Source organism: Ceratotherium simum, chromosome 3, assembly GCF_057802395.1.
Source record: "Ceratotherium simum simum isolate JZ-2026a chromosome 3, ASM5780239v1, whole genome shotgun sequence".
Taxonomy (NCBI): Eukaryota; Metazoa; Chordata; class Mammalia; order Perissodactyla; family Rhinocerotidae; genus Ceratotherium; species Ceratotherium simum.
Window position 1 is genome coordinate 17625074 of NC_141902.1, and position 24207 is coordinate 17649280.

The 24207-nt window shown below is 35.7% G+C and overlaps 1 protein-coding gene across 14 annotated transcripts in view; it reads left to right on the forward strand.

Annotated features, from left to right (window-relative positions):
• HECTD1 (HECT domain E3 ubiquitin protein ligase 1) overlaps positions 1-24207 on the forward strand; it is an 82525-nt gene that overhangs the window by 55220 nt on the left and 3098 nt on the right. For 4 of the 14 annotated variants that reach the window (XM_087422884.1, XM_004421141.3, XM_087422896.1 and 1 more), the window contains 18 exons: positions 422-588; positions 683-859; positions 4015-4851; positions 5528-5749; positions 9807-9940; positions 10860-10982; positions 12170-12326; positions 15052-15274; positions 16423-16477; positions 16937-17119; positions 17519-17726; positions 17810-17895; positions 18121-18248; positions 19552-19753; positions 21000-21137; positions 21395-22002; positions 23397-23475; positions 23601-23694. In XM_087422884.1, coding sequence (XP_087279010.1) covers positions 422-588; positions 683-859; positions 4015-4851; positions 5528-5749; positions 9807-9940; positions 10860-10982; positions 12170-12326; positions 15052-15274; positions 16423-16477; positions 16937-17119; positions 17519-17726; positions 17810-17895; positions 18121-18248; positions 19552-19753; positions 21000-21137; positions 21395-22002; positions 23397-23475; positions 23601-23694 — 3821 coding nt within the window. The remainder of the gene's footprint in view (positions 1-421; positions 589-682; positions 860-4014; positions 4852-5527; positions 5750-9806; positions 9941-10859; positions 10983-12169; positions 12327-15051; positions 15275-16422; positions 16478-16936; positions 17120-17518; positions 17727-17809; positions 17896-18120; positions 18249-19551; positions 19754-20999; positions 21138-21394; positions 22003-23396; positions 23476-23600; positions 23695-24207) is intronic. The other 10 variants (XM_087422905.1, XM_014780429.2, XM_087422918.1 and 7 more) reach the window with 7 other exon arrangements.

A 24207-nucleotide genomic window follows, 5' to 3' on the forward strand; every position in this document is an offset into this window, starting at 1 on the left:
AGTCTGGAAGGAGCTTCTTAACATTAGGATTAATAGGTAATATTTTCAAGCTTTAAAGTTAATATTTAATATATCATTTAAAACTTTGCAAGAATTTAAAATTTTTTTCATAAAAATATATCATTCATAAAATTTCTTGTCTTATTTCTTCGGATTTTGTTAATCATAAATCATTTAATGTTATGAGTCAGATTAATAGTAAACATTTTAACATTTCAACATTTCATTTTTAACTTATTTTTTTGACTACTGTTTTTCTCTTTTGATTTCTTGATTCTTGTGTAGCGAACTGTTGACTGAATATGAAAGTTGGTTTATTTTTTCTACAGTTCTCTATTATGTAAAAAATCTTCCCCACCTTAAACATCTTTTTCATCTGTTTTAAAACATTACACAATTTTTTCCCCTAACTCATTCACAGGTCAACAGCAACCTGGCCTCTTGATCCACCAAAGGATGAGAAACAAGGGTGGCGACATGTGAGAATTAAACAGATGGGGAAGAATGCTAGTGGACAAACACACTACCTCTCCCTCTCTGGATTCGAACTTTATGGCACTGTAAATGGAGTCTGTGAAGATCAGCTAGGTAAAGAGATGGTAGTAGGTTTTTCTAACTTACTAAAACAATCATATTTGTAAAAAGTGATTTTGTTTATATTTCTCTGATTTCTACCTTACAGGAAAAGCAGCTAAGGAAGCAGAAGCTAATCTTAGAAGACAGAGACGTCTAGTACGCTCCCAGGTTCTGAAATACATGGTTCCAGGGGCTCGTGTGATCAGAGGCCTTGATTGGAAATGGCGAGATCAGGATGGCAGCCCCCAGGGAGAAGGCACTGTCACAGGAGAACTGCATAATGGTGAGTAGGTGCTTAGCTTTTGTAATGTGGAAATCAACTACTTAAATAATAAACTATTTTTCTTTTGTTATTTTGGGATAATTTATAAATTGTATAAATGTCCCAGCGTTATGTAGAGGAACTGATCTATTGATTTCACATTAAAAATGGAAAAATCATTTATTTAGAAATAAGGGAAAATTTAAAATTTTTAAGTTTTGACTTTAAACTTATTGCTAATATTTTGAAGTGATTTATAAGCTAGTATAAGTTGAATACCTTCAAGACACATTTTCTGCTGTTTGGTTTTTTTTTCTTAGTTTATTATTCATAAGTTTCCATTGATCTTGATCTTGATTTCTTACGCTTTTCTTTATCTTGTTAGCCTGACAGGAATCAGGCAATAATTTTTTTACTCTTAAGCCATGTAGAAGAAAAAGCATTAACATTTTTAGGTGCTATGTTTTAATAAAGCATAGAACAAAGGCTCTTTATTTAAAGGCTCTTTATTTAAAGGCTCTTCATTTATTAGTAGATTATAAGACATTTTGCAGTGTTGCTCAGTCTACCAGCTTTTCTTTGGGATTTTAAACTTTCTTGTTTTGTAAGAGTTATTGTTTAAATCAAGTTCATTTTCAACCTTTAATGCTATAGATTTTAGGGAAGTTCATACCCACTTCATAAATTGATGTTAAGTCTCAGAAGCAACTATAGTGGCTAATTTTTTTCTTATAACTTAAAAGGATGATTTATTAGCGGATGATTTATTAGCGGATGATTTGCCTAACTGGTAGAGGGTTCTTATGAATTTTGCCTAGCATTAAAAAGAAAAAGAAGAGTAAAATGTTCATATTCTCAATTTACACCAAATATTTAAAGAGCTATAATAAGAGTGTCAGTGCTTAGGAGAATGACTAACATTTAATATCTTAATATATTCATGTTCTTTGTGATAAAGGCATTTATTTACCTAAATAAATACTTTGGTTTTATTGCTTTTAAGATTCAATTCCTTGAATTACCTCACTACCAAATGCATTTCTGTGTAGTCATACCCTAATTGCAAATCACTGGCATCATAGCATGTTTATAGTGAGTGAGCATGAATGTAACTGCCAAAATTCATAAAAACCATAATAGTTGAGATGATGATAATACCATTCAACTCAGAAATTTCAAATATTCTTGTTTTTAGCCATCTTAATGATACTTAATTTTCTATTTCCCCTAAATTGTTTGTTTTGCCTTTCAAGTGTGTGGGCTAGTTAGGCATATGTGAATGCAGTTCATTTTTCTCAGGCTGGAGTCAACTGAAGCAACGTATAGGAAAATTGGAATCTTAATTTCAGAATTTAGCATATAAGAAAGGCTTATTTTTACTGATTTGGCAAATGTAGAGATTCAGAGTTTTGGTTCACCAAGATGGCCATTCCTATTAAGTTGCACCTTAAACCTTTGTGTCAGAGAGGATTCTTAGCTTTTGAATATTTAAGCCAACCATTTCTAATAATGGCTAGTTATTACTAACTCTGTTTATCTTTTTATCTATCTTTCGGGCATAGGAAGAGTTCAGAGTTTTGTATCTATACATTTATGTATAGTTTGTATGTACTCTTTCTTAGTTCCCCTTAGATATCAGTTTCAACACATTCTTAAGCCTAATATGAATGGTTTACATTTTAAAATTATTTTTCCACATTATATCAATTAAATCTCTTTCCTTTCTAGAGAATCTGTGTGTTGGTAGGAATATCCATTTTTTCATTTATTCCACAAATATGAGTGCCTGCTTTGTAAAGGCACTTTGATAAGACTTCAGATATGAACAATGGTCAACAAAAAAGTATGATCCTCTTGTCTTCTGAGTGAAACAGATAAAACACAGAAGTTTTGATAAGTGCTAGGAAATAAATTATTAGTATATTTTTGGACCAATTCGTGCAATACAAATGTTATTTTTATTTGGGATTGGGATATGTTTTTGAACCTTTCCTTTTCTCACACTTTTCCATGTTGCAGAAGAGATAGTTAAATGTTGTTTCTTCAGAGGTTATTTCAGCATACAGAATAAATTAAGGCAATTGAAAACTCAGCTAAACTAGATTATGTAGATCTGGTGCAGTTTTCCTCTCAAAGAACTCATATGCAGATAATCCCCACAGGTAATTCAATATCACTTATACCCCTCTGAGACTCATCATAAACATATCTGAACTTGGCCTTTGTGTGCGTGCACCTGTGTATGCATGGGAGTACGTGCGTGTGTGGGTAAAGTACTTTCAAACTTTGCAAAGACTTGTTATACTTAAAAATAAATAAATATTTTTACGTGTTGTGTTTTTCCCTGCAGTAGTTAGCTTATAACACTAAAATAAGATTGTAAAATTTCTATTAATTTCATTTTTAGTAAGCAATTTATTTTATTGCTTTTGGAAGTTAATTACCATTTTTAAAAAAGAATAAGTATCATTTTCCAAGCATGAGTAAATATAGATTGAATATCAGTATGTTCATTAGTTCTTGACACATTATTAGCTTTAGCATATAGGTTCTAATAGAAGAGCTTAGGATACTTTTTAAGTTTTGTTTTAGAATTTTCTGTGTTTATTCAACTTTGTTAAACTTAATCATAAGAGAACCAAGTAACCACTGAACTTTGAGAACACAACCGAAATGCTAACTTAGTGTTATTTGAGCTAGTGACCTAAAATTTCTATGGAGATAATATGAATATTTTGTCTGTCAATTATAGGATTTAGCCCAAACATAGAAATTAATGGTAAGCCAGCACTTTTTTTTATAAAGAACACTTGACCACATAATCATATTTAGTAACTAAAAAACTTTTTACTTAGATTTCATCTATATTTGCTGAAGTTGCAGTATTTTACCATTTGTATCACTTTTTACAATTTTTAACAGTTCTTTCCCTTAAAACATACCCCAATAGATGTAAACATGACCCTTACATTGTTTTTAAATATCACCAAAGTGAACAGTTCAGAAATAAGAGAAATAAAAGGAAGACTTGAATTTTATTTGGCAGACCTTAAATGACTATAGAAGTTCAGAGAAGTACAGGACTGATGAAAAGCTGATCCCATATTGTGGAGCTACTGTGTGACACGCTCCTGTCTGCTTTCTGCTGGGTCTCACAAACTCCTGTCCCTTTCCAGGCTGGATTGATGTCACCTGGGATGCTGGTGGCTCAAACTCTTACCGTATGGGCGCAGAAGGAAAATTTGACCTCAAGCTTGCACCAGGGTACGACCCTGATACAGTGGCATCACCCAAACCTGTTTCATCCACTGTTTCAGGCACAACGCAATCATGGAGCAGCTTGGTGAAAAACAACTGTCCAGACAAGACGTCTGCTGCTGCAGGCTCCTCAAGTAGAAAAGGAAGCAGCAGTTCTGTGTGTAGCGTGGCCAGTAGCAGCGACATCAGCTTGGGTTCGACCAAAACGGAACGGAGATCAGAAATTGTAATGGAACACAGTATAGTTTCAGGAGCTGATGTCCATGAACCTATTGTTGTTCTTTCATCTGCTGAAAACGTCCCTCAAACAGAAGTAGGGTCATCTTCCAGTGCAAGCACCAGCACCTTAACAGCGGAAACGGGAAGTGAAAATGCTGAAAGAAAGTTAGGCCCTGATAGTTCTGTTCGTACTCCTGGGGAGTCTAGTGCAATATCCATGGGAATTGTTAGTGTTAGTTCTCCTGATGTTAGTTCAGTATCTGAGTTAACTAATAAAGAAGCAGCTTCACAACGACCCCTTAGCTCTTCAGCAAGTAACAGACTGTCAGTGAGTTCTTTGTTGGCTGCTGGGGCCCCTATGAGCTCTAGTGCAAGTGTACCTAACCTGTCCTCAAGAGAAACATCTAGCTTGGAGAGTTTTGTAAGGAGAGTGGCAAACATAGCACGGACTAATGCCACGAACAACATGAATCTAAGCCGAAGCAGCAGTGATAACAACACTAATACTTTGGGGAGGAATGTGATGAGCACAGCAAGTAAGTGAGCTTTTCCTTATGGAACCCAATGCTTTTTCCACTCTGAGGGATGCAAAGGAGGGTTTCTTGTTCAGTGGGTTCTGGCTCAGTCTTTAACTAGATCATTAACAACTATATCAACTTTAGCACTTCAGAAACATGAAGTTAAGTTCTATAGAATCATGATATTTTAAGAATTCAGATCAGGTGTGATAAAGAACTTCTTATTCTGAAAGGGTAAACAACACACTTCTGTTTTTCACTCTTCTATGATAAATCATTAAGTACAGTTGCATGAGGAAATAGATGACTTAAATATCAGCATAGTCAATTGAAATCAGAGCATCACACTAGTATAACTTTTACTTAGTTCCTAAATTAATATTAGCTTCTGAAAGGGATTTAATTCTAATTTAAGCTACTAATGGGTCAGAGTAGTTCCCTTGGAAAATATAATTGGGAATTATTTCATTGCCTGTTTCGCTTTTTTAAAAAGCTAGTCTTCGTTTTTTGAAAAATAATAGTGCAATAAAAACAATTTTTAGTTGGATTTCAGTTGGGTTCCCAAAGTTGTTGCTTTTCAGCCTTTTAATAGTGTTTCATGACCTCATTCTTTTTTCTAAATATACTACCTAGTTTTTCTAAGGTTTATACAGTCCTACCTATTTGCACTGATTTGCTTCATTTTTATCTTTAGCTTCTCCTCTTATGGGTGCTCAAAGTTTCCCTAATTTGACCACACCTGGTACTACATCAACTGTGACTATGTCAACATCCAGTGTTACTAGCAGCAGCAATGTAGCTACAGCAACAACAGTTTTATCAGTTGGTCAGTCGTTAAGTAATACTTTAACCACCAGCCTCACCTCAACCTCCAGTGAAAGTGACACAGGTCAGGAAGCAGAATATTCCTTATATGGTAAGTTATAGTTTAAAATATTTAAGATATTTGTATAGTGATGCTTTTATTACATTTTTCTACTGGGCAGTTTCTAATTTTTGCTTAGAAAGGAATTATTCTCTCTTCTTACATTTATGGCATCTTCATATAAGATGAAAAAGCTCACAGTGATATGAGGGACTATTAAATCTGATTATAAACAGATGTCTAAAAACTTGTGAGTCATCCTTTTTTGCCTTTTGTCACTAATGAAGTTTCATTAGAACCATAATAACAAAGACATTTGACACTTTTATCAGAGAAGAGTAAAAGTGTAATAGATTAATAAACTTTGTAAAGCATTATTCCTTGTACACTGTAATGTAGACGGAAAAAGCCTCCTCCTGTGTCTCCTCTAGTCTCAATACTCTACTCACAGAATACTTCACTTCTGGCATCTCTGACAGCCAAATGTGTGTGAAGTTTTCCCACACCAAGTGATACTCAGACACCAGCGGAGTGTCCTACAATTTAACGCAATTCTGACACTGTCTGCATACCTAGAGACAGTGTCAGATCTCACAGGTTAAAGGCTCAGGTCCATGACGCTTTGCCACCCCCTTCCTTCAGACACTAATCTCAAGTCCAGGTTGTCTTCTGTGCTTCTGACCGACTGGCTATAAATCGGAGGTTTCCACGACCCCCTCCTTGGGTTCAGTTAATTTACTAGAGTGGCTCACAGGACTCAGGAAAACATTTTATTTACTGGATTACTGGTTTATTATGAAAAGGATATAACTCAGGAACAGTCAGATAGAAGAGATACATAGGTGAGGTCTGGAAGGGTCCCAAGCGCCAAAGCTCCTGTCCCCTTGGAGTTTGGGGACCCTCCCGGCCCACGGATGTGTTCTTGTCCACCATCCTAGAAGGTGTCTGAACATCATCCTTTTGGAGGTCTGGGGCGTGGGGTGAAAGTTCCAACTCTCTAATTATGGTTGGTTCCACTGACAACCAGCCCATCCTTAGATTAGGGGCTTTCCAAAAGTCTCCTCTTTAAAACAGCTCTGGTTATGAATAACAAAAGACACTTTTATGGTTCTTATCACTTAGGAAATTCCAAGGGTTTTTAGAAGCTCAGTGCCTGGAACAGAGATGAAAACCAAATATATATTTCTTAATATAAATCCCAGTACCACAACTATTATCAAGGTGTTTTGGAAATAATTCCTTAATTAGGTAACATTTGAATTTTTCAAATTAATTAATTTTTGCTTAGAAAGTTCTGTTGTTACACCATCATGGCTTCCATGCTCTAGCCAGTGATAAAACCATTTGATTCAATTAAAATATGTTTCTAATCATCTTATTTTATCTTATTAGAAAAGTAAAACATTTTATAGGGGCCAGCCCGGTGGCATAGCAGTTAAGTGCTTGAGCTCTGCTGTGGCGGCCCGGGGTTTGGATCCCGGGCACACACCAACGCATCGCTTGTCAAGCCATGTTGTGGTGGCATCCCATATAAAGTGGAGGAAGATGGGTACAGATGTTAGCCCAGGGCCAGTCTTCCTCAGCAAAAAGAGGAGGATTGGCATGGATGTTAGCTCAGGGCTGATCTTCCTCACAAAAAAAAAAAACAAAACATTTTATAGAAAGAAAATACAGGAGAAAATAAAAATCATTTAGGCCCCATGTCCCAGATGACCATTGTTATTTGATACATATCATTTGATGTATGTGTTCTTTTTTTTTTGAACAAAAGGATTATATTCTTTCCAGATAGCTCTTTTCACTCAGTACATTGTGAAAATATTTTCATTGTTCAGTGGATTTACAATATTTGAAGGGGCTGCCAAATAGACTACTGTTTGACTATATTATAGTTATTTAATAAATTCTCCATTTTGTATATTTAAATTACAGCTTTTCATTACCATAAACATTGTTATGAATAAGCATCATTGAATTGTATTTTTGTGTATTTCCTTAGGGTAAATTCCTAAATGAGTAATTGCTGAATTGCCTTCCAAAAAGGTTGTACTCCTGTCATTTTTGTTTTGGAATACTTTTTACCACACATCCTTGATCACACTGCCTGTTCTTTTTTAAAAATTATTTTTATTAATTTCAAATACAAGAATATTTATATATATATATATAGCATATAGTACTGTTTTATGTATACCTCATTTAATACGTTTCTTCTTTTTTCTGAGAATGTGGCCTTTCCTATTCCAAGCCAAGAATTGGATCTGACGTTCTATAGTTTTAGGAAAATCGTTACATTTCTCTGTTTATGCTTTATCTCTTAAATGTGTATGTAGCAAAATGATGGTGATCTTCCTTGGCAAAAAGAGGAGGATTGGCATCGGATGTTAGGTCAGGGCTGATCTTCCTCACAAAAAAATAAATAAATAAAATTAGTGTTAGATGATTAAAATTTCCTTTTTTACATTCCTAAAACTGGAGCACTCTTTGTGCTCTGAAGGATCAGAGTAACATCTGTCCTATAAAATAATTTCTTTGGGCCGCCCCGTGGCTTAGCGGTTAAGTGCGCGTGCTCCGCTACTGGTGACCCGGGTTCGGATCCCAGGCGCGCACCAACGCACTGCTTCTCCGGCCATGCTGAGGCCGCGTCCCACATACAGCAACTAGAAGGATGTGCAGCTATAACATACAACTATCTACTGGGGCTTTGGGGGAAAAAAAAAAGGAGGAGGATTGGCAATAGATGTTAGCTCAGAGCCCGTCTTCCTCACACACACAAAAAATAATAATAAAATAATTTCTTCGTGTGCAAACGTTTACTATGTTAACGTTTTGAGGGACATAATTTGATTCTGTGATATGGTCAAATCTATGAAATAAAGGATTTTTTTTATGTTCCTAAACTCTGATAAAAAAGGGAAGATGATGAGTTAAAAAAGCCTCTCAGTGAATTGTAACATATATGAGATGGAATTTCAATGTATAAAGTTAGATGATTTTCCTTTAAAAATAAACCGAAAGTGGAATTGATTTATTTCATGTACTACTACATCATGTTTATGAGAACCACTTCCTAAATTGCAGGATGGCACCTTACATGTGTTAGGGGTAATATATTTCATCAAATTTAAGATGCCATTAATTATAAGAGACATCATTATTTTTATATCACTAAAAATAAAATATTGCCAAATTAGCTGTGACTTGCCATTGCTTAGAAGACACATTCTGATTTCAGAAAGTGTTAAAAAAGTGTACCTTAGAAACAAATTGAATATAGATCAGGCCTCTTTCTCCTACTAGCCATCCAGTAAAAGGTATTGAATTTTTAGTCCTATGTAATTATTAGACTAAAAAAATATGTTTGGTTCAGACGTCTGCAGATGCCAAGTTTCTACTAAATAATTATACATTGTCTTCTGGATGTTCTTTTGGAATATAGAGTATATACTGTCTTTTGATCCACAGAAGTTGTTTTTTCTTCCAGGTTCAGTAAAAACTCGTCCTGTTTTAGTCCCCTTATTTCTCTTTTTGTTTTCAGTTTTTGTAAAGAACAGCTTGTCAGCGTTGTCAGCTTGTCATTATGTGGGACAATGTAAATGTGACACGGTTTTCATTGAGGGGTGAGGGGGAGAGATCCTAAGAAGGAGGAAGATAAAAAGGATTCAAGTTTATTGAACTTCCTTATGTGCTAGATGATGTGGATAATATGAAAGATGGTATATACGTTATTCCATAGTAAATAGGCATTATCCTTAAGCAGTAACCTGCCAGGTCACATAGCTAAACCCAGCTCTCTCTCTGATTGACTTAATTCTGTTCTTTTTCCTCATAAGATCTTTTATTTTTTAACATAGCCCATATTGTTTTATGTTATGTTTTTGTGGATTTGGATTTAGTTTATGATCATCCTTGTTTTCTGCCATGCTTGTGACTGTTTACCAAAATTAGTCTTCCTGTATGTATCATAGTGGAATAAGGGTGGCATCACTAAGTGTGGTCTTTATACTCACTCGTCCCTTTTGAATTTTACCTTTGTTTTGTAAAACCAATACACAAAGTTAACATTGTTAATTGTGTTGAGAGTAAGGTTGTTGGTTTTGTTTTCTAGATTTCCTTGATAGCTGCCGGGCCAGTACTCTGTTAGCTGAGCTAGATGATGATGAGGACTTGCCTGAGCCAGATGAGGAAGATGATGAGAATGAAGATGACAATCAGGAGGACCAAGAATACGAGGAGGTTATGGTAGTGAGAGAGTCCCCTGTTCTCTTAACTAAGATAGGATGTTAATAATTGAAATGAAGAGAGGAAAAGCAAAGTCCTGGTTAAATTTGAAGCAAGGAAATAAGGCACCAGTATGAAAAATGTGGTTAATTAAGAAAAGGACTTTTAGTCTGAGCATTTATAATTCTCTTTTAAAAGAAAATAAGTTGGTTATATTTGAAAAATTATACAATGTCACATGCTGATTTTTAACATCAGGTTTAAGTGTGTGAAGAACTGTATTCATCCTAAAGAATATAATTTTCATGGTTCTTCCACAATAATTATACTTAGAATTTTTTAGTACTTACTGTTTTGCAAGCTGAATCTGTGTATTATCAGGCCTTAAACAGAGCTATGAGGTAGAAGCATAGAAAAAATAATTTGCTGTGATTAATCAGAGTTAAGTAGAAAAGTGGAGACACAAGCTTGGGCAGTATGATCCAGAACTCCCAGTGTTTAACCACTATGGTTAAACTGGTTAAACCAGTTAAAGCGGTGATTGGTTTAACCGCTATGATTGTCTTTGAATTGAACTTTTGCCTGAAAATACCCTTTATTGTAACTTTTTGTATATTTTTTATTTCTCTTTATATAATGTTACTAGATTTCAAAAAATTTCATAAGCTGAGTTTTAATGAGGTAAAGAACTCCAAGAACTGCTTTTTGTATATGTTGCTAAGAAAATACAATACATTAGTATATTTCTTGTGAAGGTTAGTAGATGATGCATAATGAATTTTAAACATTCAGTTTGTAATTTTTCTGAAGCTGGCTAATGAATATGAAGTTTTTTAATGATAGCTTTGGTAACATGGGTTGATAGTTTAAGGTCAAGGCTGAATGGGGCTATATATGGGGCAAATAATTAGACATGTCTCTTCACATTCTTCTGTTTCAGATTCTGAGACGACCATCCCTGCAGCGTCGAGCTGGCTCCCGCTCTGATGTAACGCACCACGCTGTCACTTCACAGCTACCACAGGTCCCTGCTGGAGCAGGGAGCCGACCTATTGGGGAGCAGGTAATATCTTCATATTTATCTTCCCTACGGTGTTTTTTTTCCCCTTTCACAATAAAGCATCCAGCAAAATGCCTAGAAAAATCTACGGGACAGGGGGTGGGGCAGGAAGTTACCAAATAGAGTTAACAGAAAGAAACTTGCCCAACTGCTTGGGTTCATATTCCATGGTTGCTCTGGCATAATGCATATGGGAGTTTCTTACTTGAAACTCCTTCATCTTGGCCTCTGGGTAGTAGTAAATATATACTAAAATGGTTAATAGCTATTATCTAAGATTTATCGTTTTTGTAGTAGTTGTGGTAGAGGTAGTAATGTTAGTGTGTTAGCTAACATTTATTGATCATTAATTAAGTGCTGGGCACTGTTTTTAATACTTTACGTGTATTAACTCAAAGTTAATTTTAATTGTGTCCAAAATATAAGGGGCTGTGTGTGTGCGTGTAAAGACATACATGATCGTTATTTAAAAATTATTGCATCAGACATTTGCAACATTTACAATTCATTGATCTCTTTTTTGTTGATACTGAAAGTGAAGGAGAGGAGAAAATGTTCCTTACAAAAACTTTGATTATGGAAATTTTCAAACATGCCAGAAGTAGAATAGTGCAATGAATTCATAAGAGCCCTCATTTGACTTGAACAATTATCAACACTTTGTCAAACTTGTTTGATCTCTTTACCCGTAGTAATTTAAAGCAACTCCCAAGCATTATATCCATTTTGTATGTAATGCAATTTACATTTTTAAAAAAAGAAACTTATTTAAAAATAATTATAGGTTCACAGGAAGTTGCAAAGATGGTACAGAGAGGTCGTATGTGCCCTTTGCTCAATCTCTTCCAGTGGTTATATCTTGCATAACTAGAGTACAGTATCAACACCAGGACACTGACATTGGTACAATGTGTTTGTTTGGTTCTTTGTCATTTTATCACATGTAGATTTGTGTAACCACCGCTAATGCAGCTTACTTTTGATAAACTTAAATCATTAAGAAATGTATGTAGCTATACATGTTTATGTTGGCTCATTTCATGCTTAAGAAATATGGCTAAATAAGGAAGTGTAATAGCTACAGAGAAGTAGTTAACATAACCTTATTTTATAGTTAGCACATCACTTTTGCAATAATGAAAAGTTTTATCTTGTCATGTTTGTCTGTGTGTGGAATTTTATTGTAATAGGAAGAAGAAGAGTATGAAACTAAAGGAGGACGCAGAAGAACATGGGATGATGATTACGTGCTAAAGCGGCAATTTTCTGCTTTGGTTCCTGCTTTTGATCCTAGACCTGGTCGTACTAATGTCCAACAGACAACTGATCTAGAAATTCCGCCCCCAGGTACAGTACATTTTAGTTTTTGTGACTTTGTGTGTGTGTGTGTGTGTGTGTGTGTGTGTGTGTGTGTGTGTGTGAGGAAGACTGGCCCTGAGCTGACATCTATGCTAATCTTCCTTTATTTTTGTATATGGGACGGCACCACAGCATGGCTTGATGAGTGGTGTGTAGGTCCGTGCCTGGGATCTGAACCCGCAAACCCTGGGCCACCGAAGTGGAGCATGCAAACTTAACCACTATGCCACCAAGCTGGCCCCTTTGTGATTTTTTAATGGAAACCAAATAAGATAGTTATATGTAGTTAGAAAAGTCAGGTGCTACTTGTATATGTGTAGGTTATAAACAGAAGTTTTCAGGAAAAACTATATCAGCCACAAGTCCTTAAAAAAAAAAAAAATCTGTTTTATTTATTTATTTATTTTATGAGGAAGATCAGCCCTGTGCTAACATCTACCAATCCTCCTCTTTTTTTTTGCTGAGGAAGACGGGCTCTGGGCTAACATCTGTGCCCATCTTCCTCCACTTTATTTTTTTTATTTATTTATTTTTTTTGGTGAGGAAGATCAGCCCTGAGCTAACATCCATGCCAATCCTCCTCTCTTTTTGCTGAGGAAGACTGGCCCTGGGGTAACATCTGTGCCCATCTTCCTCCACTTTATATGGGACACTGCCATAGCGTGGCCTGACAAGGCGTTGCATCGGTGCACGCCCAGGATCTGAACCCAGGCCGCCAGCAGCGGAGCATGTGCACTTAACCACTACGCCACGGGGCTGGCCCCATCTTCCTCCACTTTATATGGGATGCCGCCACAGCATGGCTTGCCAAGCAGTGCATTGGTGCACGCCCGGGATCTGAACCGGTGAACCCCGGGCTGCCGCAGCAGAGTGCGTGCACTTAACCACTTGTGCCACTGGGCCGGCCCCGAAAAAATCTGTATTTTGTTAAGGGAGCAAATTACAGTATTTTAAAAACACACAGTGTTTTGTATTTGTGTAATTTTTAAAGCAACACCTCATTTAAAGGTGGATGATTTTTATTCTATTTTCTACTGGATCAGAATTGCTAAAGATTATTCCTGTTCAGCTTTTACTTTGAAAAGCTTTATAGTGGTTTCAGTTATGGCCTCTGGAGTCAGTCACCCTGGGCAGCAACTCCGTCTCTTTTTTGGCTATGTTAGGCACAATAGCGGCTCCCCCAAAAATATGCAGATCCTAACCTCTAGAATTTGTGACTATGTTACCTTAACATGACAAAAGAGACTTTGCAGATATGATTAAATTAAGGGCCTTGAGATGGGGGTTATCCTGCATTGTCTAGGTGAACCCAATGTAATGACCAGTGTCCTCATAAGAGGGAGCAGGAAGGTCAGAATCAGGGAGGGAGATTTGACAAGAGGAAGCAAGATCAGAGTGATGGGGGGCCATGAGCCAAGGAATATGGGCAGCCTCTAGATACTAGAAAAGGCAGGGAAACAGATTCTTCCCTAATGACTCCCAAAGGAACAAAGCCCTGCTACCCACCCATTTTAGACTTCTGACCTCTAGAACTGTAAGATAATAAATTTGTGTTGTTTTAAACCACCCAGTTTGTGGTGATTTGTTACAGCAGCAATAGGAACTAATACACTGGGCAAATCACCTAATCTGTATAAGCCTGAATCTCCTCATCTCTTACATGGGTGAAATAATAGTCCCTGTTTGACAAGGGAGTTAAAAGCATTAAATGAGGTAAAATGTATAAAGTGCTTAGCCTAGTCCTTGATGTGTGGCTCAATAAATGTCAGCTAGAGCCAGCCCTGATGGCCTGGCGGTTCAAGTTTGGTGCACTCCCCTTGGCGGCCCTAGTTTGGGTCCTGGGTGCGGAACCACACCACTTGTCTGTCAGTAGCCACGATGTGGTGGCGGCTCATGTAGAAGAACTTAGAACTAAAATATGCAACTATGTACTGGGACTTTGGGGAGAAAAAAAAAAAAAAGGAAGATTGGCAACAGATGTGAGCTCAGAGCAAATCTTTCCCAGCAAGAAAAAAAAAAGAAAAGAAATATTAGCTTTGCACCCGATTTGTATACAATGATGACTACAGAAGTATTGTTTATATTGTCAAAAATTGGAAGTGACCTTCATTATGTCTTGTAAGAGGCATATGGTTCAATTAAGGTATAATGGATGTCATGCAGTGAATAAAATAATACTTTAGAAGACTCTATATCATATGAGGAAAAGATTCCTGAGCTAAAAAAAACAAGAGTATACCACCAAATACATTATGAACCTAATTGTATTTGTGTGTGTGTTTACCTCACAACCCACTCATTCAATGTAAGCAAAAGGTTGACCATAGTATGTGGTTTTCTCTGGATGTAGAATTATGAATAATTTTAGTTTTCTCATTTATAAAAACAAAATATTTCTGAAATATTCATACATTTTGATAAACTGTATGTACAGATAAAACATACAATTGTCATGTGTTTCCTAATAAAAATGAGAGATCCATATCATATGCATAAGTTCTACTCTGGTGTTCTCTTTTTAAGTAACCCAGGTGTATTACTCTCATTTAAAAAAAACAAAAATGTTGAGGCCCAGAGAATCTTAGGTAGCTGACATCTTTAGCTAATATGTGGCAGAAGAGTTTAGATTTCATGTAGCCTTGTTTCTGGTGCAGAGTTCTTTCTGGACTGCTTGTTTTAGTGTAATTGTTTTTCTCGTCTTCCATATTTTTAGGAACACCTCATTCAGAGCTCTTGGAAGAAGTTGAATGTACTCCATCACCTCGCTTAGCTCTCACTTTGAAAGTAACAGGTCTTGGAACTACTCGTGAAGTTGAATTACCACTCACTAATTTCAGATCAACCATCTTTTACTATGTACAAAAATTGCTTCAATTGTCGTGTAATGGCAATGTGAAATCAGACAAACTTAGGCGTATCTGGGAGCCAACATACACGTAAGAGATTTTAACTTAATGTTTTAAGTAGATATTTTCATAGTATATGTGCCAAGAAGCATTGTATTTCTATATTTTGGACTAAAGGAACAGAAAAGATTTGTGTCTTGTTCTGTTATTTTACAGGAACAGATAAGAGCATTTCTGACTTACAACTGGAAGGAACTTTAGAAATATAATCTAGACTAGTTCCTTATTTAATAATTGTTGAACTCTTTGGCTGGGATTGTGTATGAAGTACTAAATATTTTCTCTTTATTTGTTTTGGGGTCTGTGAGTTAAGCCTATCTCTGTTTATTTGTTCATTCCTTCATTCGTTCAACAAATAATTATCAGTGACCTTGGGCAAATTTATTTAACATTTTAGTGCCTCACTTTCTTAATCTGTAAAATGAGAGTGGTTGTGAGGAATCAATGAATTAATATATAATATAAAGTGTTTTTAGTACTGTCTGGGATATAGAAAGCACTGAGTAAATATTACCTATAATAATTATTATTTTATAATATTAAATAATATATTTAATAAGTAATAATTATCATAACCATCCTTATGTAACTTTACTTTTGTTAGTATATTTTTCTGATGTTCTCTTAACAACATTGATAATCTTACATAATGTCCAATAAAGTAATCTAGGTCCTTTTGAGATAGAACAGAACATCTGGGCATTGCCATTTCATGGCATTCCATTCAGTTTTTGTTGGAGTTTAAAATTTGATCTCAGCTGCCGTACATGAACATAAGTGCTCCTGGTCCTTGTTATTCTTATCCTTCTCTCCATCTAGACACAGAAGCAAACCATTCCTCATCTCGTTTTATTTTTACAACAATATATGAAATTTATAACACATGATACAACATATTACTTCATATCTTTAAAAGTTCTAGGTTTGAGTTATGTTTTTTTTGCAATAATGCTAAATTTATAAACCATAACTCTTTTTCAGGAATATGATTTCTGCTTTTTCCTCTGTTTAAGAAATTAATATTTTTTCTTATAAATTCTCCAAGTTCAATGTTTATTGTAAGCATATGGCTAATGAGTGGTATCACTCACATATTTTTTAAAGAATTGAAGCTTTATTGGAAATAACCACAAATCATTTGATTTATGAATTAACTCGAATAATATCTTCATGTTTAGAATCATGTACAGAGAAATGAAGGATTCTGACAAAGAAAAGGAAAATGGAAAAATGGTAAGTTAGTTTTAGAAAATGGATCTTATTCTTGGTTACTTAGTAAAAAAAATAAAAGCTAACACTCTGTTTCAATTGAACATTTGAAGGAAAAATCACTAACATGGAATTCTTTAGATTAGGTTAAATGCATGATCTTAAAGCTACCTTATGTAATGCATGTTATTTTTTTTATTTTTTTTTTTTTAAAGATTTTATTTATTTATTTTTCCCCCCAAAGCCCCAGCAGATAGTTGTATGTCATAGCTGCACAACCTTCTAGTTGCTGCATGTGGGACGTGGCCTCAGCATGGCCGGAGAAGCGGTGCGTCGGTGCGCGCCCGGGATCCGAACCCTGGGCCGCCAGCAGCGGAGCGCGCGCACTTAACCGCTAAGCCACGGGGCCGGCCCTGTAATGCATGTTAAATAGCATAGACTTTGTAATCAGGAAAGGCCGACATGTGGATTTTCCTATTGTAGGGTTGTTGGTCTATAGAGCATGTGGAACAGTACCTTGGCACTGATGAATTACCAAAGAATGACTTGATAACCTACCTGCAGAAGAATGCAGACGCCGCTTTCCTGCGCCACTGGAAATTAACTGGCACTAATAAAAGTATTAGGAAAAACAGAAATTGTTCCCAGCTCATAGCTGCATATAAGGTATACATTGGCATCAAAACACTGTTTTGATTGGAATAGCTTTGTGCTTTGTTTTGCAGCTTTTAAAGATTCTTAAGGAAGAGAGGTTCATTGGGACATAACTGAAAAAATGAGGTTGAATTAACATTCTTAAAATGCCAATGCTAAAATTTCCAATATGGTTTGTGGCATTGGATCTAAGTACATAGTTTTAACTGTGGCTTATAGTGGTTATACTTTATTTGGGCATTTTAATGGTTTAGAATGCATTGATTTTCTACTTGGATGATACTGTTTTTATTTAAAAAGAAGGCAGTTCTTTGAAAAGTTCCAGCCTTTTCAAAGTAATACTAATAGGATTGATAGATTGTTTTTCTTGAAAATGTGATTAATGGCCAGTTTTGCTAATTGTTTCTATAGGATTTTTGTGAGCATGGAACAAAGTCTGGGTTAAACCAGGGGGCCATTTCAACTCTTCAAAGTAGTGATATCCTCAGTTTGACAAAAGAACAACCTCAGGCCAAAGCAGGCAATGGACAGAATTCTTGTGGAGTAGAAGACGTCCTTCAGCTTCTGCGTATTCTGTATATAGTTGCAAGTGACCCTTACTCAAGAATATCCCAAGAAGGTCTGTAAGAAGCCTTGTTTCGTTTCTGTGCGTTTTTAAAAGCAAGTCAGTTTATATTTTTATTAATTTTATTAATTTTACAGAAGGTGATGAGCAGCCTCAGTTTACTTTTCCACCAGATGAATTCACTAGCAAAAAAATCACAACAAAAATTTTGCAGCAGATTGAGGTAAAAAAATCAGATAATTGAACTCTTCAATCTGTAATTGTCGGACTTTCAAAGTATTGCCTCTTCTTCCTTTTCCACCCTCCACCATCTCTCCTTTCCCTTTGATTAAATGATTTGGGCCATATGGTCCATTGCATTCGTTTAATTTACATTTAAGAATTGACTCCTTTTTGTCTTTTTAAATAATTGCCTTAAGACAATTATTTGTTATTTGTTAATTTGCAGGAACCATTGGCATTGGCAAGTGGGGCTCTGCCAGATTGGTGTGAACAGTTAACCAGCAAGTGTCCTTTTCTAATACCATTTGAAACTAGACAGCTTTATTTCACATGTACAGCATTTGGTGCATCAAGGTAGGAAGTGTATCATTTTCTATTTTTAGAATAAATATATACATGTTTTTATGTTATATAAGCCCAAAATGTACAAATATACTTTATATCAAGACCAATGGAGGAAATATATTGTCCTGCTTTCTTGGAAAGTACTTTCAAAATGTAAACATTTTTTTGTTTCTAGTTGGGCATCTGCTCTTTTGGAGTGGTATGGATTGAATCTCGTGGATTATTTTCCATCAGCTAGCATGTACTGTACAGTTCTTAAGTAGCTTGCATAAATTATTAGTTGCTGAAATTCCCAGGAATACCAAATTAAATGCTTGCAAATAGCTTTGATAGCATTGAAACGTATCTTCATTTTGAACCATCATTTTTCTCTTACTACCATCTAACGTACTACTTTCTTTTTCTCTCTCCTTCCACTAGATGAAAGTTTCATGAGGGCAGGCATTTCTGGCGGTTTTGTTCACTGCTCTAGCTGCAGCTCCTAAAGCAGTGTATATCACATTGTGGATGCTCAATAAATACTTGTTGGATGCTCAATAAATACTTGTTGAATGATTGAGTAGTACTTTCAAAGTAGATGCAAAAGTGTTATAATTTAAAATGGAGCTGTTTGTTTTCCTGATAAGTTACATTGGTGTACCATTTTATGCCATTTATAAAGCATTTATACACACGGAACTCCAGACCTGCTGCGATAAATGGCATTGGTTATGATTTCTATTTTATAGATGAGGAAATTGATTCTCAAAGTACTTAGCTGATTTGCCTGAGATTACCAAAAAATTGTAGCACACACGAGAGTAGATCTTTCACCTCCTTATTCCTAGTTCAAGATTCTCCCACTCTCGGATGGGTTAGCACCGTGTTGTTAAAAAGAAAATGTTTTAAAATCACAATACCATTTTAATAGTGGCTTTCCATTTGTGTCACAGTAACAGATAGCTTAAGCATTTTTTAGTTACTCTGATAGTTAGGAAATGTTTGTCTATATTTTTATGTATTATGACTATATTTTTATGTGTTTTGTATAGTTAGACCACAGACCTTTATTTTGATCTGTTAATTGCTAAAATAAAGAGGGGGAAAATATAGACTCAGCTCTTTCTCAGTTTCTTTAAGGAAGATCATAATAAAAGGGGTTTATATATTTTAACTTATGAGAAGAAACAGTAATTTATGCAATAAAAAACATTATATTTTATCATCTGATAAAGTACTATTTTTTAAGAAATTCTTAAAATTTCTTGAATTTTGTTGTTCTTTGAATTATGTTGCTGTATGTTACAGCTACATAGACTTTTTTCTATTTCAGAGCAATAGTGTGGTTACAGAACCGACGAGAAGCCACTGTGGAAAGAACAAGGGCCACAAGCAGTGTAAGGCGAGATGATCCTGGGGAGTTTCGAGTCGGTCGTCTCAAGCATGAAAGAGTAAAAGTTCCACGTGGTGAATCGCTGATGGAATGGGCTGAGAATGTCATGCAAATACACGCAGATCGGAAATCAGTTCTTGAGGTACCGCCTATAAAATTTCTTTTTGTGTGCAGGACTGACAATTAGAGAACCAGCCAATCTGTTTATTCTACTGCATAAAAACCACATTAGGTAGAAGTGAAGAGGGATTTCTCTGCCCTCTATGCAAAGGCCTTCTCTGGCAGAGCATCTTTCATAAGAGGATGTCAGCTCACTTCCTCAAGGGTCAGGATCTTGTGACTTAATGAGCAGCAAAGAATATCTGCATTTTTGTGATGGGAAAGTGCTTGGTCTGTTTGAAGGACACTACCCATTTCTTAAAGCCTGGACCGAATAACAGTACTCACAAACGATTCTTTTTGATACTCTAAGTTTTGCCTTTATATTAAAGCTATGCTGTTAGATATCTGCATTTTTGGAGCACACTGTTTTGTAGTATTGTTTCACTTAAATCGTGCTTGGTATTATATCATTGGTCTGTACTGAGAGATGTTATAGCAAATGGCAGTATGAAATTCAGTATATTTACTATAGAGATGTTATTGTGGGCATTGTTGATTATACGCTATATACATATTATTCTGTATATGAGGGACAATGAAAGAAATATCTCCTCTCTCATAGATGTGAACCAGCTGGTTTATCTTTTGGACACAGACTGATCATGACAAATATGATCTATCTCTAGAAAATATATAAGACTTATGGCTTTCACTTTAAACTTGCTTTGCCTTCATCTTATTCTTCCTACCCATATATTCCTCTAACCTAGATAATCCTCAATTATTTTTTTTTTTTTTATCATGCACTATATGTTTTTGTAAAGCCTCAAATCATTTTTGGAACAGGTAGAGTATGGATAAAAACCTTTAAAGTGATTGCCTAAAGTCAGAAATACGTAGAAGAGTTTAGGTTTTGGTGTTACATAGACACACATACCAATCTGTATACCATCATTTCCTTGAGTAAATGGTTTAACCTCTTTATTTGAAATTTGGCTTCCTTTGGTGTAAAAAGGAGATGATAATCTATTTTGTAGGGTTGTTGTAAGAAATCAATTAATGATGAACAGTGCTCACCACAGTGTTTAAACATGTAGTAGTATACAACAAATACATTCCTCTCTCTAGAAAAACTAGAATAAAACTTCCATGTTGCTTGTAATATACTGCTGCTATGAAAAATTTATATTCCTGGATTGGATATGACAAATTTTTGCAAGAATGAGATCATTAAAAAAAATTTTTTTAAGCTCACTTGTTCCTCATAATTTATTTATTCCTTTTAGGTTGAATTTTTAGGAGAAGAAGGAACTGGCTTGGGACCCACATTAGAGTTTTATGCTCTGGTGGCAGCAGAATTCCAGAGAACTGACCTGGGAGCTTGGCTTTGTGATGATAACTTTCCAGATGATGAATCCCGTCATGTAAGATTTATTTCCCATTTTGTGATATGATTTGTGATTTTGCTTTAGAAAGTGTTAAAAATGGGTTATGCTTTCATGACTCTAATTTATTATTGAATAATCTTGATATTATTAAAATGTTTTTAAAGGGTAAAATTTTGTCACCAAAAACTGTTTAATAAAATGTGTATATAAATATTTTTAGATAGCTAAATGGATGATGTTCAATGTTAATAGATCTTTTAATTTTATTTGCATTTCTCCCTCTAAAAATGTAGGTCGATCTTGGAGGTGGATTGAAACCTCCTGGATACTATGTGCAGAGATCATGTGGATTGTTCACGGCGCCATTTCCACAAGACAGTGATGAGCTTGAAAGGATCACAAAACTCTTTCATTTCCTTGGAATTTTCTTGGCCAAATGCATTCAAGACAATAGACTTGTGGACTTACCTATTTCTAAACCTTTCTTTAAACTTATGTGTATGGGTGATATTAAAAGCAATATGAGTAAACTGATTTATGAATCACGAGGTGATAGAGACTTCCACTATACTGAAAGTCAGTCTGAAGCTTCTACAGAAGAAGGTCATGATTCACTCTCAGTAGGAAGCTTTGAAGAAGATTCAAAATCAGAGTTTATTCTAGATCCCCCTAAACCAAAACCCCCAGCTTGGTTTAATGGAATTTTAACTTGGGAAGACTTTGAACTAGTAAACCCACACAGAGCCAGATTTTTAAAAGAAATTAAAGACCTTGCTATCAAGAGGCGCCAGATTTTAAGCAACAAAGGTCTTTCTGAAGATGAGAAGAACACAAAATTACAGGAACTAGTGCTGAAGAACCCATCAGGATCTGGGCCTCCACTTAGCATAGAGGATTTAGGGTAAGCTCTGTATATACATTCTTCAACCTAATGGATGAATAAGTTCTAAAGCTTTTGTTTCTTTGTCCCCACTAATTTTCAATATATGAGTAAACAGTTTGTTAAGAACAATAATATGCTGTAGGAGATACTGATTATTGATTTGAACTTTTGATTTCTGAATATTATGAAAATAACACTCAGAATACCAGAATATAGTTTATTAATCATCAAACCTCTGGAAGATTATCTGATTTATCAAATGTGATAAATGTATATCTCTTGTGTGCAAAGTCCAAAGCCAGGGCCAGCCCCAGTGGCCTGGTGGTTAAGTTTGGGGCACTCCACTTCAGTGGCCCAGGTTCGGTTCCTGGGCACCGACCTACACCACTCATCTGTCAGTGGCCATGCTGTGGTGGTGGCTCACAAACAAAATAGAGGAAGATTGGCAACAGATGTTAGCTCAGGATGAATCTTCCTCAGCAAAAAAAAGAAAAGAAAAGTCCAAAGCTGAAAATATTTTGACAAATGCATTAGCTAATTAATATATATATAGTCTACTTGGCAAAGCTCAAAATAATTTGCTTTGTATGTAAGCCTTACCCCAATGACTGCATTAACTAACTCAGATGCTGCAGATCTTTTGATAAAATTCTATAAGTTTATATACATGTAATTATTATACCCTTGGTACATTTCACTGTGATTTTGGGTTGACTGCAAGGCTTACTTTCCCTCCCTCCCTCTCTCCCTCCCTTATATTCAAAGTTTAATTTGGGGCAGGGTGGTGGCACAGCATGAATAACTTTAGTGAAGCAATAGTTCCTTCTTGAAAAAAAAAAATCTTGTAGGGGCTGGCCCGGTGGTGTAGTGGTTAAGCTCGTGTGCTCCACTTCAGTGGCCTGGGGTTCGCGGGTTTGGATCCCAGGTGTGGACCTACGTACCACTTATCAAGCCATGCTGTGGCAGGTGTCCCACATATAAAGTAGAAGAAGATGGGCACAGATGTTAGCCCAGGGCCAGTCTTCCTCAGCAAAAAGAAGACGATTGGCAACAGATGTTAGCTCAGGGTTAATCTTCCTCACCAAAATAAATAAATAAATAAATCTTGTAAACATGCTGCTGCCGTAATTCGTTGCAAAAATCTTTAGTTCATTAATTTTGTGCCGTAAGGGGGCAGTGAAGTATGGAAAGGTTTCATGCAATTTTTGCAAAGCCAGGTTTGGTAACAGTTGGCTTAATAGTTTTTTTTGCACAGAGTTTTGCATTTAGAAATGCTTCATACTTAACATTTAAGCTGGTAAACTGATTTTGTTGGAGAAGGGGGCGTTCATGGTTTTGGTAGCGATATTATAAAAATCAAACACCACTGGTAGCTGAATGTTAGTGAATTTAATCCTTTTTTGTCCTCCCAGTTTAAATTTCCAGTTTTGCCCTTCCTCAAGAATATACGGTTTTACAGCTGTGGATCTTAAGCCAAGCGGTGAAGATGAGGTAAACATTTTGCTTTTGATATAGTTATAAGTTCAGAATCATCCTCTTAATGAGGCCAGTAGTACCAGGTGTTATTGAACTACTCCTAGTTATTAACAATAATGTTGGCAAAATTTCCTTTGCAGATGGTAACAATGGATAATGCAGAGGAATATGTGGATTTGATGTTTGACTTCTGTATGCATACGGGTATTCAGAAACAGATGGAAGCCTTCAGAGGTAATTGTTAAGGCTTTTTAGTGTAATCCCTTTCCTTTTACTTCGAGACAGTTGAAATTAAGGCACTGCTATGATCAAGATTACTGCTGGTAATCTCTAGATTTGCCCTCTAGTTTTTTGTCTTCCAGATAGTTAGGTCCTGCACAGTACCCAGAACAGGTTGGAACATTCTCTAGCTGTAGCATACCCTCAGCTTGCTCCTCCTGAGTAATGGGGTACCAACTTTTGGCCTCCATTTCTTCATTTGTAAGTGGACGTAAGGTTGCTTTCTTTCCACATTATATGATCAGGATGAATTAAACCATGTTAGAACCTAAATTACTCTGGTGAAGATTGAAACATAATATATTAGACTGTTTATCACTTACTAGTTTTGAAGATGAGAACACAGGTTTGGCTGGCTTGTATTTCACAAAGTGCTGGTTGGGAAATTAATATTAGAATTTGACTACTGACCATATTGACTGAATATTCTGTCTCTGTTCTCATTGTGATATTAAGCAGGGATTTCTA